The following is a 15,675-nucleotide window of genomic DNA, read 5'->3' on the forward strand; positions in this document are numbered from 1 at the left end:
TTTGAAAACTAAACTCTAGGGGGGGGAAATGTGATCTTTTCAAACTTAGCTTAGGGAAAAAATGTTAGTTTTTAAACTTTTAGGGGGGAAAATGAAATGAAATTTTCAAGGGTTAGGGTTCCGTTAAATTTAACCGACCATGGGTGGGTAAACGATATTTCCATAGTTAATGAGGAGAACTTTGACGTTTCATCATAGTTTGGGTGGGAAATAGTACTTTGGCCTACTTTTAAAGCGTAACTTGAAATTGCAATACATACATTGAATCATGTGACAATGACTAAATACCTTCTCTTATGATGGGTCTACCTTTTTATTCATTTTACTCATTCCCTTTTTTTTGGCAAATCATTAATTTCACTTATATATATAAAATAATAAAAAATTAAAATTAATAAATTCTGGGATGTGGTTGTATATTACACCCACTTCTACTATTTTTATTTATTGGAGGATTTATTGGTTTTTTTGAAGCTATAAATATTCAACTGCTAATATTGACAAATTCCACTAACCAATATTAGAAACAAAATCCAAACTGATTTTTCTTCTCATTAATTGGAATTTATAACTGAAATAACCAAAAAATAATAATAATAACAGTAATAATTAAATAAATCATTTGTAATTTAAATTAAACAAAATATATTAATTTTTGAGCGATATTATTTGGTGCAATCTATTTATTTGAATTAAAATTTAATAATAAATTTACATAAAAGTAGCTACATTTATTTTTAAATTTAAATAATGTAAATATAATATCAAAATATTTATTTTTCTTTTAATATTTTCATATTTTAGACGTTTATTTTTTTAAATGTTTAGATGAATGTTAACACTCTATTGGATAGAATTATTCAATAGATATTAATTGCTTTTATTTTTCTTATTGCATATATAATTACTAATTTGCCCCTGTTTCCTGTCCTCAAATTAAATAAATTAAAACTTTTGTTTTTTTTGTTTTAGTCTTCAAATTGAACAAGGTTAGTATTTTAATAGCTGAATTGTACAAATTAAAACTTCTGTCCTTTTTGAAATATTATAAAAACATTGTACCTAAAGTGGTCATATTCCTAAATAATAAAAAATTATTATGTTTAGATAAAGCAGTCTTACGAAAATTATAATTGACAAATAAATAAAAAATATATTTTAATTTTAAATTGTTTATATTATACAAATAAAAATAATATAAAAAAGGTATTATATTTTTTTAATAGAAATTAAAAAAGAAAAAGAAAATCCATCTAAGCAAGAGAAAGCCAACATGGCCGGTGCCGTTGTCACCGGATCTTTTATAGCCTTGATAACGACTTTTTTGGTCTATAAAATTTCTTTTCTTTTATTTCTGTAATTTTCTCTCTCTTTATTTCTTCTTCGTCGTCAAACCAGCCATCATAATTCCATCTCTCTGAAAGGCCAGGCCTCACTCGAAAAAGTTTGAGAGAGAAACTCGCATCACCACTTCAATTATTTACTTTTCTTTAATTTTTTTTTTTTTACTAATTCGCTTTATTATTGCCAGTTCTCTTTCGACGAGTTTCCTCCATAATCCATCATCACTCTCACGCACGTAGAGATCTCACTCTCAGGTTCATCTCTTTCTTTGTTTTCTTTTGATCGTTATTTTAATTACATCCTTCGTCTTATTGCTTTGATCAGGTTCTTCGCTCCTCAATTTCGTTACGATTTGTCTAGATCGTTTTCTTTTTCGTCTTGTTTTAGTTGCTGTTTGTTGATCTGCTTGTTTTTAATCTTGTTTTGATTTTAGTATCTTATGCTTTGTATTTATTCTATCATCTGTTTGATCTGCTTATCTCGTATTATTTGATGTGAAGTTTTGGTTCTTTCTTGTTGTACTTTTGTTACTTGATCATTTTGATTCTATTGTTCCTTTCTTGTTTTCTTTTTTCATCTCTGTGTTTTGCAAAGATTGGGATGATTTAATTATGCAAAATATTACTGGAAAGAGATGTGTAAACGAAGTAGAACTTATGAGAGTATTGAAAGGGTCTTATGTTTTTCATCTGCTCCCGATCAGCATGTCCTTTGATCGCCTAATCAATGAGGCTGGTGCTTAATAATGCTGTTGTCTATCATAGTGGAAAGTTTAAGAAAGTGAATGCTCTGGGTGGATTGCTCGTGAAACGTTGGACAAATGACTTATCGAGGATGTAATTTTAAGTTTTTGCATTGCTTGCATGTGGAAATGTAACTTGGGGAGCTATCATTACATAAATCGGGCAACTTTGGGATGCTGCATGGATGGTTTTTGTTATATGATGTGGAAATGCCATGAAGCCTAGTGGAATAAGATATCTTTGCAATATCAGTATAGGTTGGATCTCTATACTTGTATATAAACAAAAAGTTGATAACTGTTTGCAAAGAGAAAAAAAATGCTTATTGAAGTCTATTTACCAAGATTTTCTGGTGGAGAAGGGAAGGAAATCTGAATTTATTTAAGTTGATGCATTTGTCTAGAAAGTAGAAGCTTCTGGTTCTAGAGACATGCAGCATCGGAAACTTCGGGTTGGTGCCATCTTGTGGAAACCTTGTCATTAGATCATTTGTCTATGGATCTAATATTACCTAGATTGGTTATGTATTGATCCTTTTGGGATGATTATTCAATAGCTGGTTTTGGACTACTACGTATTCGAAATGCAGGGTTGTAGTAGCAATGCTTTTGTTTTGTCGAAGGGTTCCAAATTATCGAGCTGGTCCTGTGTTGTTGAATGTTGGTCGTGCATCTGTGAAGTTTTGAAATTATTTTGTCTCTTACTGAAATGAAAAGAAAAGTTTATGTTAGTTTGAGAATTTTTTATTCTGTATGGCATGCAATGGTTTTGGGGGATTTCCCTTTTACTCATGTTCATGCTGATTGAACAAAGTATGAAAGCAAAGATATGATGTGGTCCATTCTTGATTTTGCTATAAGAGAACTCAAAATTGAGCATGATGGACATCCTTAATTTTTTGGAATAGTTTTCTGACGTATATTAATTCATGATAGAATTTGACTATTTTTGCTTGACTTGCTATTAAGAGGATGCATTCATGCTGGTCTAGCTTGGGTACTAGAGCTCTGGATAACAAACCTGATAAAGGTTTGAGTAAATAAAGTGAGTTAGATTGTGTTCAAGGGACAAATGCCAAACATAAAGCTACCTGTTGGTCTACAAGCTCATGCATGTGTCCAGTCTAGCAGGCATGCAAGTTGAGGAAGTCTTCTATAAATAAGGCATATTTAAACATATTTAAAAAAAAAAATTTAATAATAGAATCTGTAACCTACAAAATTTAACACAATTTTTGGCATTTCTTCTATCTTGGCCTTGAAGTTAGTTATATTGCTTTTCCGATTGCAAGAAAGTTTTTGGTGCTTTATTTTTTTTGTGAGAATGTCAAATCTGTGATACCCTTAGGCAAATCCTACATCGATAAAGCACGGGAGAGATGTTGAGTTTGTCTGTACTCTATCTATGTATCCCACATCGGTTAGTGGTGGGAGAATTTGATTGGTTAAATAGTTTGTGAGCTCCTTAAGCTATTAAGACGCGTTTTGGGTTGCAAAGCCCAGAAGCAAAACCATTATGGACTATGTGTCCAAAGTGGACAATATCTTGACAGTGAGTTGGGTTATTGGACTAGGGATATTACAAATGGTATCAGAGCGGTTCTGCGTGTCCTTTTGAATGATGGTGGGGTAAACCTCAGCGAGGACGCTGAGTCCCGTAAGGGGGGGTGTATGTGATACCCTTAGGGAAATCCCACATTGATAAAACACTGGAGAAATATTAAATCTGTCTGTACTCTGTCTATGTATTCCACATCGGTTAGTGGTGGGAGAATTTGACTGGTTAAATAGTCTGTGAGCTCCTTAAACTGTTAAGACGTGTTTTGTGTTGCAAAGCTCAGAAGCAAAACCATAATGGACTGTGCGTCCAAAGTGGATCATATCTTGACAGTGAGCTGAGTTATTAGACCAGAGATGTTACAAAATCTCGATATGTTTGTCTTTGGCCTGATTATTTATTTAATTAACTGTCCATTAATTTTCTTCAATTGTGACTTCTGCTTATCTATGATACTGGAAAATGGAAAGGAAAATTTCAGCTTATGAAGTTGTCTATGTTGTTGATTCAATTATATGACATTTTAGACTTTGTCAATATTTTAGTCACAAGTGTTAGACAAGGCTACGAAGATGAAGTGGTATTTATATCTTTGCATTTTCTTAATGCTTTTCTAATTTCTCATCATTTCTCTGATGCAGTGGACTCTGCTGCTTCTTCCTTTACAGCACGTACTACAAGCCTTTATTCTTTTTGTGCTTAGAATAACAGTGAGAAGAAGAATTTTCCAGGATGTCTGCCTCTGCAAAGTCTTTGGATCCTGCATTTCAAGGAGTGGGTCAAAGGCTGTATCCTTGATTGGAGTAGTAACTTACTAATTTTAGACAAATCAACACAATCACATGGGAGAAAGAGAGCCAGAAAATTTTCTTGGTTTTCACATACATTTGCAGCTCATAAGTGAAAGTGGAATACAGTTTTGACTTAAGTTGTATACATAAAATTTTCTTGGTATCACTTAGCAAATGTTGGTATGCTACACTATCTGCTTTAACGTTTTCAAACTTAACAGTTCACAGGGGCACTGAAATCTGGAGAATTGAAAATTTTCAACCGGTTCCATTGCCTAAGTCTGACTATGGAAAATTCTACATGGGAGATTGCTACATCATCTTGCAGGTGAAAAAGTTCTTGAATGCTCTCTCTCAACTTTTTTTTGGGTTATATATATATTTTGATCACTTTCTTGAATAAATCTTCTTATAGCATAGGTACTTGTAGTAGATGTTGCATCCATGCTTTTCGAATTTACTCAAAAAGGGTATTACACATTATATTGTCCGAAACCGAATATTCTTTGGTTTGCCTTCATCTATATTTAACTGCTTGGTTTATGTGGTAACTTTAAAGTTCTATATCAATTTTTAATTGTAAATATGGCACATGACATTACCTTTGACCTGATCATGAACAATTTGATCCTGCCTCGTCTGTTCCTTCATTCTTCTTTCCCACAAGTTCATCGTATGGGGGAAGGGGTTGATCATTTGCTATCTTACTACTATATGCACTTACCTTTTTGGATGCATACATATATCTGTAGACATCAAGTGGCAGGGGAGGTGCTTATCTGTATGACATACATTTCTGGATTGGAAAAGATTCAAGTCAGGTGAAATTTTAATGAATTTATCTTCGTTCTTTCTCTTTTTTTTTTCCCTATATATTTTGAACTTTATACTTCTTTTAACACAAATTGATATGGAGGTAAAACCTAAATTTAACATGAGATGTTAAGGTTGTTCCTAGTTTTTTGGACAATCTGTTCTTTCCAGGTAAATCTCTCAACATTAATCTGATTTTTTCTTCTTTGTCAAAAAAAAAAAAGGATGAAGCTGGAACAGCGGCTATTAAAACAATTGAACTTGATGCTGTTCTTGGAGGGCGTGCAGTGCAGCATAGGGAAATTCAAGGACATGAATCTGACAAATTTTTATCATATTTTAAACCTTGTATTATACCGTTAGAGGGAGGTGTTGCATCTGGATTCAGAAAACCTGAGGAAGAAGAGTTTGAAACACGCCTTTATGTATGCAAAGGAAAACGAGTTGTCAGGATGAAGCAGGTATTGGATTCTAATCTACCTTTCATGCATGAACACTGAACGAAGTTCATGTTGGATAATCTAATGTGGTTCAAGAATTATTATTCTGTGTTTTGCTTTTGCAGGTTCCTTTTGCTCGGTCTTCACTAAATCATGATGATGTGTTTATCCTGGACACTCAGGATAAGATTTATCAATTCAATGGTGCAAATTCCAATATACAGGAAAGGGCCAAGGCTTTGGAAGTAATTCAATTTTTGAAGGACAAGTATCATGAGGGGAAGTGCAATGTTGCAATTGTTGGTGTGTATTTAGATACAACTTTTGTGATGCTACTCTTTTTGTTTAAAGACTCATTGAGCCTTAATTAACTACTTTGTAGTCAGAATTTCTACATTGTAGTTGATAATTCTTCATTTGTCTCTTATATGGGTATAAATGGTGCTCACTGTGCCAGATGATGGTAAATTAGACACAGAGTCCGATTCAGGTGAATTTTGGGTTCTCTTTGGTGGTTTTGCTCCAATTGGCAAGAAGGTTGCTAGTGAAGATGATATTGTTCCAGAAAGGACCCCTGCTAAACTTTACAGGTTTCTTTTGTGCAAATTGTTGATACATGATAAATTACATCAGTCCTTATGTCTGTTTCATTGTAAATAACGTTGCGAAGTAATGTAAATGTATCAGTTCTTTTAGCAGGGTTAAGAAGGCTATCATTTTCTTCTGAGTAATAAATTTATGGCGTTCTTTATGCTTATTTGTATGCTTGTAGTGATACCGACATATTCGTGCATATAAAATATGTGTGAAAAAATTTACTCTATTTCTCTTCATCCTTCCCTATTTCTTGCTGACAAGCTCAATCTTTTAGATCAAATATCTAATAGAAGACCATATTTGAGATCCAATGTGTTCAGTTTGCATTCTATTTGTTTAATTTTTATTTCTATTGTTTTTTATAGGTAAAGCTCTCCTCATGAGATTATATGATAGGACAAAAGCATGTTTTAGTTGTATATTAATGTTTCATGATATCCTATTGAAAATTGAAAGTTAATATCATGATGCTTTCAATTATAAACATAATTTGCTGATTTCTTTTCACTTGTTTCTGCAGCATTGAAGATGGTCAAGCTATGCTTGTAGAGGGTGAACTCTCCAAATCCATGTTGGAAAACAATAAATGTTATCTACTGGATCGTGGCAATGAAATATATGTTTGGGTTGGCCGGGTAACTCAAGTGGAGGAGAGAAAAGTTGCTGGTCAAGCTGTTGAGGTTGAGGCATACCATTTCTTTTATAACATATTGAGAAAATAAAAAACAAGGTGGGATTTTCATTTGCAAATTATATCTGCAGGAATTTCTTGCTAGCCAAAATAGGCCAAAATCAACAAGGATAACCAGGGTCATCCAAGGTTATGAGACACATGCATTTAAGTCAAACTTTGATTCTTGGCCATCAGGTTCAGCAACTTCTGGTACTGAGGAGGGAAGGGGGAAAGTAGCAGGTAGGCCCTTTTTTTCCTTCTAATTCATGATTAAATTGGAGCATTTCATTGTTAGTATTATTAAAAACTGTTTATGCCTGTAGCTTTGTTGAAGCAACAAGGTGGTGTTATCAAAGGCATGAACAAAAGTACTCCAACAATTGAGGAAGTCCCACCTTTGCTTGAAGGAGGTGGAAAGATGGAGGTTTAGTCGATAATAAATTTCTTGTTTGCTTCTGGGAAGTATTTCATTTAGTAGGTTGTTGGCATTGATATGGTTTAGGATAATTGCTATTGTTTATTGTGCAGGTATGGTGCATTAATGGAAGTGCCAAGACTCCCTTGCCCAACGAGGATATTGGGAAATTTTACAGTGGAGACTGCTACATTGTGCTTTATACTTATCACTCAGGTGATAGGAAGGAAGATTACTTTTTATGTTGTTGGATTGGCACTGATAGCGTTGAGGTAACTACATTCTTCCGTATTAGATTTGGAATCATTTTCCTAGTGGCTTGACTTTTACTTACTTAACAAATGCTTATGCAACACCTGCCTTATTTGAACTTTTTTTCAGTAGACAAGTGTCATTCCTGTACGATATATAATAAGTGCTGTGTATGTCTAAATAAATGTGAAGTTATCTGAATTTCAGCACCATTAAGTAAATGTCATCCTCTCTCTTTAAGAAAAATAATAAGTAAGAAAAAAAAAGAAAGAGAGAGAGAGAGAAATGTTTCTTTAAATTCATTTTCATCTCATTGTAATGATCTTCTTGAAATGAGTTTTGAAAGTTATAGGTGCTGGCAACATATTTTTTGTTTTGTGATTTTTATTTTCTCTGTATTTTTTCCTGGTTCTCATTTTTCTTTGATTTTTGGCTTCCTCTTTTAGATCACCTCCCACTTGGAATGTGTTAGGATTGGATAAGGACTAGATTAATAATTATTATAATAAAATAATAATATTAATTTATTAATTAAGAAAATATTTGGTATTTGATTTGAATAAAATATTTTAATTGATTAATTATTATTAATATTTTATTATTTGGTATTTTGTTTTGTGATTTTTATTTTCCCAAATTTTTTCCTGGTCCTCATGTTTCTTTGATTTTGGGCTCCCTCTTTTTCAGGTCACCTCCCGCTAGGAATGTGTCAGGATTGGATAAGGACTAGATAAATAATTGATATAGTAAAATAATAATGTTAATTAATTAATTGAGAAAATATTTGGTATTTGATTTGAATAAAATATTTTAATTAATTAATTACTATTATTATTTTATTATAATAATTACTATTATCTAATCCTTATCCAATCCTAACAGAATGCAACACTCTTTAGTCATTGTCACTATTTCTTATAGATTTGTTACCCCTTCTCTCATATTTTTTAACCTCTTTGTGGATATCTAGTTCACTTGTATGCCTATTTCATGATTTTCTTCAACATTATTTGTAAAAGAAAATAAAGCCTATCTTGACTTAAACTTGTTGTATGACTAAGTTTTATTTTTCTTTTGTTTCCCATAATTTTTTGGGTTGGGCTATATGCCCCCCCAAAAGTGATCCATACACCCTTTTCTCTAAGTACATCTGTTATTAATTTTCTTTAACGAAATCATCCTTTTAATTTTAAGTATAATATATGTTGCTAGTACAAAGTTAATAATAGATCAATACATAATTATGTACATAATACAGGTTTGAAGATTCATTGAAAATTGATTTATAATGGAAATTCTATTGTTAAGTCTTGCATTTATTGCACTTTTCTGCCCTTTCAAACATGGATGTACTGAATTTCTATTGATTATATGTATTTATATTCAAAATTAAGAACTCTACAAATATTTTTAGTACATATTTATTTCTTAAATATGTAAATAATGGGGTGCACTTAAATACTAGTTGAGCGTGTATTTTTGGGTACATACAGCCCCATCCATTTTTTCTTGTCACAGTGATAGTAATTATTAAGTGCAGATCCTAAGATAATTTTTTTGCATCTTCAGACTTATGACACATTCTCGTGCTTTAAAAACTTTCTGATTTATGGTGTTGCAATCATGTATACACTGTTTTTGTTTCTCCATGTTGAAATTTATTGCTCTCTTTACATTGTAAACTCCATATATTTTGTTTCCTTTGATTTTTGAATAAACGTATTTAAATTTGTTTTATTTTCTTACACCATTCTAATTGTCATATTAGTAACACTTTGTAATTTATAACAATGCAATTCAGGAGGACCAAAAGATGGCTGCTCGGTTGGCTAATACAATGTGCAACTCACTGAAGGGAAGACCTGTTCAGGTATCATATTATCTTTCTCTATTTTTGGAAAGTTGACTGCATAAAGACCTGCATGTAATTGATGCTTGTGACAGGGTCGGATATTTCAAGGTAAAGAGCCACCACAATTTGTTGCCCTCTTTCAACCTATGGTGGTCCTTAAGGTACTTTATGTAAAACTTGCAGCCTTTTGCTTTAAGGTTCAATTATGCTTACTCTGACATTGTGGTTCAGTAAAAAATTAGAGGGTAATGGATTTTTTCTAATATGATTGAAATTCTCAATAGGGTGGTTTGAGCTCTGGTTACAAAAAGTACATAGAGGACAAAGGTTTAACAGATGAAACTTATACAGCAGAAAGTATTGCACTCATTCGGATATCTGGAACTTCCATTCATAACAATAAGGCAGTGCAAGTTGATGCGGTATGTAATAATTTAGTTATATATTTTTTGATGCTTTAATTATGTTTGTTTAAAGTCAAATTTTTCTATGTATTCATGTATATTTATAATAGTTGCTGTCAAATATGAATATCATTAAGTGATTATGGAGAGGGGCAAATGAAGATACAACTTCCTGGATTTAGCTGAATGATGGAGACAAGTTTAATATACTTTTCTAAGTTAAGAGGTTTGTTGAAAGCAAGAAGAGGACCAAAAATGTGTTTTGTGTTTGCCCAATCTTCTTTTTCTTTGTCTTCTCTTCTTTCTAGTATGTTTTTGTTTATTATGGTTTTTATCTAATATTGAACCTTTGCAGAAGCAGCTTAATGGGCATTTATCTTCATACTATTCCTCCTTGTGGCCATATGATCTCTTGAAAATTATCTTTGTCAAACATACATTAAAAATTTTTATTGTTCAGGTGGGTACATCATTGAACTCTACTGAGTGTTTCCTCTTGCAATCTGGCAATTCCATTTTCGCTTGGCATGGAAAAGAAAGCACCTCCCAGCATCAGCAATTGGCTGCAAAAGTTGCTGAATTTTTGAAGGTATATTCCTTTACAAGAATAGAATTCTTTTGGTATCTGGTGTAACATGCCATTCAAGGAATTATTGATGCCTTTTTTAACAAAAAGGAAAAGAGTAAGATATAGATGCTTCTTAATGGTTAAAGAGTAGCTAGTTGCCTCACTCTAATAATTGCAAGCAGGTTACAATCAGTCAGTAATCTAACTTTTAACCTGTTGAATCAAGATGTTTTGTGAATTCATCTTTTTCTTAAGACAAAAAATGAATGTGATGCCAGACATATTGTTTTATTTTATTGCTTCTATGTGTGCCAAGTGAATGTCACAATTCAAATTTATTATAGTGTTTCAGTTGATACTTTCTGTCTCCATTTATCTAGGCATTCAACTTATTGCTTAATACAGCACGTATAATTGAAGTATTACTTCATTGCTATTTCAGCCAGGTGTTTCTATAAAACATTCCAAAGAAGGGACAGAGAGCTCTGCTTTCTGGTTTGCACTAGGAGGGAAACAAAGTTACACCAGCAAAAAGGTTTCTGCAGAAGTCGTCAGAGATCCTCACTTGTTTACATTTTCGTTTAATAAAGGTGCATTTCTTCATCATTCATTTGGCCTTTGCTGCTTTGTTTTGCTCATAATGAAATTATATTTGCTGTGAACTGATTTTTTTTGGTTTTATAAGGTGTTGAATCAGCTGTTTATCTCTCTAACTATTGTATTTGTTGTCATTTTTTGTTGCCTTGTTGGTCCCCAGGAAAGTTTGAGGTGAGTCTACTCTTAAGATTCAAGCTTCCATGTGGAGAGGTGTTCAATGGCTTTGTGTATGCATATTAATGTTTTTCTGGGCAGGTTGAGGAAGTTTACAACTTCTCACAAGATGATCTGCTGACTGAGGATATTTTGCTGCTTGACACACATGCTGAAGTGTTTGTTTGGGTTGGTCAGTCTGTAGACTCCAAAGAAAAGCAAAATGCTTTTGAAATTGGCCAGGTACTGATTAAATTGAGTAATCTTTTTTCTTTGTTTGTTTTTCATACTGTACTCTACTCATTGTACAAGTTCTGCAGAATTACATAAACATTGCTGCATCTCTGGAGGGATTGTCTCCTAAAGTTCCACTATACAAAGTCACTGAAGGAAGTGAGCCATGCTTCTTCACAACATTCTTTTCATGGGATTCAACAAAAGCTACCGTACGTGTGTGAATGACATGATATCTCTTTACTAATTGTCTTCAAGTTTCTTTTGCTTCTTTATTTTCTTCTATTGTTAAATTTTCTTTATAAGTTATAGTGTTTTCATTTCTTTTCCGTTAAACTGTAATTTCAAATGTGTCATCTTCTCCTTGTATATGCAAAATGGAAAACACAACTTATATTGTATAACAGGAATCATATTTGCTTAAAAAGTTGCATTTGTTCAATTGTAAAGTAGGTACTGTGATCAAATAAGTAAAGTATGTTTTAGCCATTCTCTCCTAAATAGGAGAAATGAGATGCAAAGAGGGATTTTGGCCAACACAATGGTTCACCTACCTAGTCAAGTTACATAATTTTCCTTGACCAAGTTACAGAGCAAGAATATTTTTTATAGTAACTTGGTAAAATAGGACAAGAGTTTGAAAAAATGATTATATTGAAAGTAGAGACAATATTTACTTTAACTAATTGTAAGTGGTGAATTAATTTTACTGTTGCAAATACTGTTATTGATTTTGAAATTAAACTAGAAAGCTATCATTTTGATCGAACTAAGTTGGCTTCTAATGAATTATAAATAGGGATTGTGACACTTTGGGGGCCAAATTCTGGTGTGAATTTCTTACTTTGAGAAAAAAAAGAAAAGAAGATGTGATTGTGGTAGCATACATTTGGGATTAGTTATAATGTTAAGAAAGTCTGCATTTCTAAATTCTTACATTTATCCCAAACATTATTATTGACATGTTGTTAATATTGTATGTTCAATAATTTCGGTGGTATGTCGTTATAACTTATCTGAATCGATACAGGTTCAAGGAAACTCATTCCAGAAGAAGGTGGCATTGCTCTTTGGGGTTAGCCATGTTGCAGAGGTAATTGCCTTTTTTAATACAAGGACACAAGAGTGCATGATTAGATCCTCTAAAAAGTATATTCAAAGTTTTGCAACATCTAATCTTTGTGCATAAATTTTGGCACTGATTTCTTTAATGCCGATATTGTTTGTTGGGTTTAGAACTTTGGACACAAGTGATTTGGAACAAATATATTATTTGCAAAAAAGTGATTTGTGCATTCTGAGCTCTTCAAAATTACTTCAGAGGCTTTTTGGTTTGTGCAATTTTAAAATTTGGGATATGTATCATGCATTTCAAGTGCTTAATTGGGTTGTGACTAACCTGAACTTTTTTCAGTTAAACAAGGCAAAAACTCTGAATTATCCATTTATTTTACTCCAATACTCAACATTTGAATCTAAAGTTGCATTTTGTGTTTCTAACTTATAACTTTCTAAATTCTTTGATGGAGATAGATGAGTGGTCAAGGATTTCTATCTCAATTTCAGTAAAAACTAGTATCACCAAGTCCTGTTCCTTGACCATATGTCATAAAACATGAGACCCTGTATTTATTTTATAGTATGATATATGTATTGTTCACCATAATTTTACAATTGCCTTATTGCTCTCAAATTCTTGTCTTGCTAAATGCTTTAGGCAAGTCTTCTGAAGAATTTTCCTTGAGGATTCTATTATTTAGATCAGGGTATCTAAGTTTCTTGGGGTAAGTTGTGGGTATCTAAGTTTCTTGGGGTAAGTTGTTTTAAACCTAGAATTTTGTATCGAGCCCTACATTTGATCCTTAAAATGATGCATTTGTGTGTGCATTAAGGATTCATTTATCCATTTCATAAGTTAATCTGAGGGCATCTTGGTGGCTATTTGATATTATTAAATTATATTTTTGATACAGGATAAGTCAAACATAAGCCAGGGGGGACAAACTCAAAGAGCTTCTGCCTTAGCTGCCTTATCCACTGCTTTTAATCCATCTTCTGGGAAATTCAATTCGGTAATGTCTTTCTTCATGTTACATACTTTAATACATAACCTTTAATATTAGTGTTCAAAATTTTTGACAGGCCCTATTTTTCTTCTTTTTTAAAAATTATTTTATTTTTAATCTAGGTCCACTGATTCAAAGCTCAAGTGTTATACTCACCTGATAATTGATAGTGGACAAATACTATCGTTCACTAGTATGTTTCAAACCAAACAATTTTTGTGCCTTTTCATAAAGCCCCCAGGATCTAACTACAATAACAGTGGATATTTCAGAAAACTAGCAATTACTCCCAGTTTCTCAAACCAGCAGATTTAGTGTTTTTATGAGTAACTCATTAAAGAGCCCAAGAAAGAGTTGGTCTATAGAACAGTGGTCCAAAACCCACAAGCTATTGTGTAGCTGAACAGATTCCTCCAAAATTTGAGGTGGATCTGAGCAGTCTTGATATTGGAGTCGGGATGTAAATGCTGGGTGTAGGGCAATTTCAAAGCATAATGGAAATATTTTGTTGCTCAACCTTGATATTTATGCTTGTGGTTTTCCAAAATTTGTTGCAAGGTGTTCACAATATGTTGTGTCTTGTAGATGGGTTATTTTTGTGGTTGTGGATTTCTGGTTCACTATCTAAGTTTTTTTAACATTAATATACATTTCTACTGCCCGATATAAAAAAACTATTGTTTCTTGGATGCTGTCAAAGGTTTAATCAACAGAAATTTAGAGCCTAGTGAAAATTTTCTGGAAAAGGTACAGGGTTAATTTTATCCATTCATTTCATCTGAAAAAAGATGAGGTTGGAAGTGTCATTTTAAAGGTCAACCTTAGTCAAAATAGTAGCTGAATCAATAAATGAGGGGTGTCAGTGAAATAATCTTATGTTTTGTTATGATTGTGTTGTTGTTGGGAGATATTCATTAACGTCACTGATGAGATGGTTATTTGTCATTCTGTCACTGTAGACACCAGGAAGCAAAGGTTCTGCTACAAAACCTTCAAGCGCTGGCCGGGGATCACAAAGAGCAGCAGCAGTAGCGGCTCTTTCCTCAGTTCTTACTGCTGAAAAGAAGAGATCACCTGATGCTTCTCCTCCTCCAGAAACTAACCCTCCTTGTAAGAGTGTTATTTTAATTCTCTATAAATTACTGATATTTGATGCAGTTAGTAATTTCACTAGGGTCACTAAGTGTCGCCGATGCTTTCTTGCCATGTTATACATGGTTCTCAAACCGTGGAACATCTGACACCTTTTAATGTTTTCAGCTGAATCTGGGCAGTCAGAATCAGATTCTCAAGAAGTTGCTGAGGTTAAGGAGGCTGAGGAAGTTGAGCTGGTATCTGAAAGGAATGGAGAGGAACAGACTTCACAGGCTGATAATGGCACTGAATCAGTTTTAAGTACGTTCAGTTATGATCAACTGAAGTCCAAATCTGAGAACCCGGTTACTGGGATTGATTTTAAACGAAGAGAGGTTAGTCGCATAAAATCAATCAATATTATTAATTCAATTAAGTTAAGCTTTCAAGTGATATTCAATGTATATCGGCATATGGTTTGTCAGGCCTATCTGTCAGACGAGGAGTTTGAGACTGTGTTTGGGATGACAAAAGAAGCATTTTATAAGTTACCAAAATGGAAGCAAGACATGCAAAAGAAGAAAGTTTATCTATTCTAGGAGCTTTTTGGAGGAGTGAGTAATCTGGTTCATTAGCATTCTAATTACAAGTTGGTCTATTTTGATTGATTTTGAAAGCTGCTGCTTTTTTCTAGCATGAGAGATTGTAGTTTTAAAAGAGATGTGGTGAGTCCAATTCTTTGATTTCGTTGGCATGTATTTTTCTCGTTTTGTGGTTGCTTCTTTTTGACATTTTATTATCTTTAATTTTGGCTTTAAGAAAAAACAGAAAAAAGGGGGGGTGTATATGTAATGCATTTGTATTTCAAATAACAGTATAAGGAATGAAATTTGTTGTTGTCATATTGCTTTCAGGTTAAAAATTCATTGGAAATTCGTTGATATGGGGGCATGTATAAAATGGACCGCCCCATGCCAGATTTAATGCCAGGTAAAGAACCAGCAAGATGAATCTAAAATGAAGTATGCGTGGCACTAAGTTTAGTGTTAATTAGCAAGATATATTCCGTTAAAATTAATTGATAAATGGTTAGTGTTTCGAT

General features: G+C 32.9%; 1 protein-coding gene across 3 annotated transcripts; it reads left to right on the top strand.

The window, feature by feature from the left end:
• Positions 1-1,331: 1,331 nt before the first annotated feature.
• LOC123197714 (villin-3) lies at positions 1,332-15,475 on the top strand. Of its 3 annotated transcripts, none has more exons than XM_044612052.1 (25): positions 1,332-1,444; positions 1,532-1,598; positions 4,348-4,432; positions 4,664-4,763; positions 5,188-5,256; positions 5,473-5,709; positions 5,814-5,991; positions 6,146-6,278; positions 6,806-6,965; positions 7,048-7,198; positions 7,282-7,382; positions 7,487-7,645; positions 9,427-9,495; positions 9,570-9,638; positions 9,762-9,899; positions 10,342-10,470; positions 10,892-11,039; positions 11,207-11,217; positions 11,302-11,442; positions 11,520-11,645; positions 12,464-12,526; positions 13,407-13,505; positions 14,459-14,609; positions 14,760-14,968; positions 15,059-15,475. In XM_044612052.1, the coding sequence occupies exons 3-25, from the start codon at positions 4,377-4,379 to the stop codon at positions 15,170-15,172; spliced, it is 2,811 nt and encodes a 936-aa protein (XP_044467987.1). In that variant the 5' UTR covers positions 1,332-1,444; positions 1,532-1,598; positions 4,348-4,376; the 3' UTR covers positions 15,173-15,475. The 3 variants fall into 3 exon arrangements, with proteins under 3 accessions (XP_044467987.1, XP_044467985.1, XP_044467986.1); XM_044612050.1 differs by having other exon boundaries at positions 1,333-1,444; positions 4,286-4,432; XM_044612051.1 differs by having other exon boundaries at positions 1,372-1,598.
• Positions 15,476-15,675: the final 200 nt, after the last annotated feature.

The sequence above is a fragment of the Mangifera indica genome, chromosome 15 (genome assembly GCF_011075055.1).
Source record: "Mangifera indica cultivar Alphonso chromosome 15, CATAS_Mindica_2.1, whole genome shotgun sequence".
In the NCBI taxonomy this organism is placed as follows: domain Eukaryota; kingdom Viridiplantae; phylum Streptophyta; class Magnoliopsida; order Sapindales; family Anacardiaceae; genus Mangifera; species Mangifera indica.

Excerpts from the sequence above, each read along its gene's own strand:
- LOC123197714 (XM_044612052.1), top strand. The coding sequence starts at position 4,377 with ATGTCTGCCTCTGCAAAGTCTTTGGATCCTGCATTTCAAGGAGTGGGT. Across the intron at positions 5,992-6,145 it reads GTGCAATGTTGCAATTGTTG|ATGATGGTAAATTAGACACA; the intron begins GTGTGTATTTAG and ends TCACTGTGCCAG. Across the intron at positions 7,383-7,486 it reads AAGGAGGTGGAAAGATGGAG|GTATGGTGCATTAATGGAAG; the intron begins GTTTAGTCGATA and ends TTTATTGTGCAG.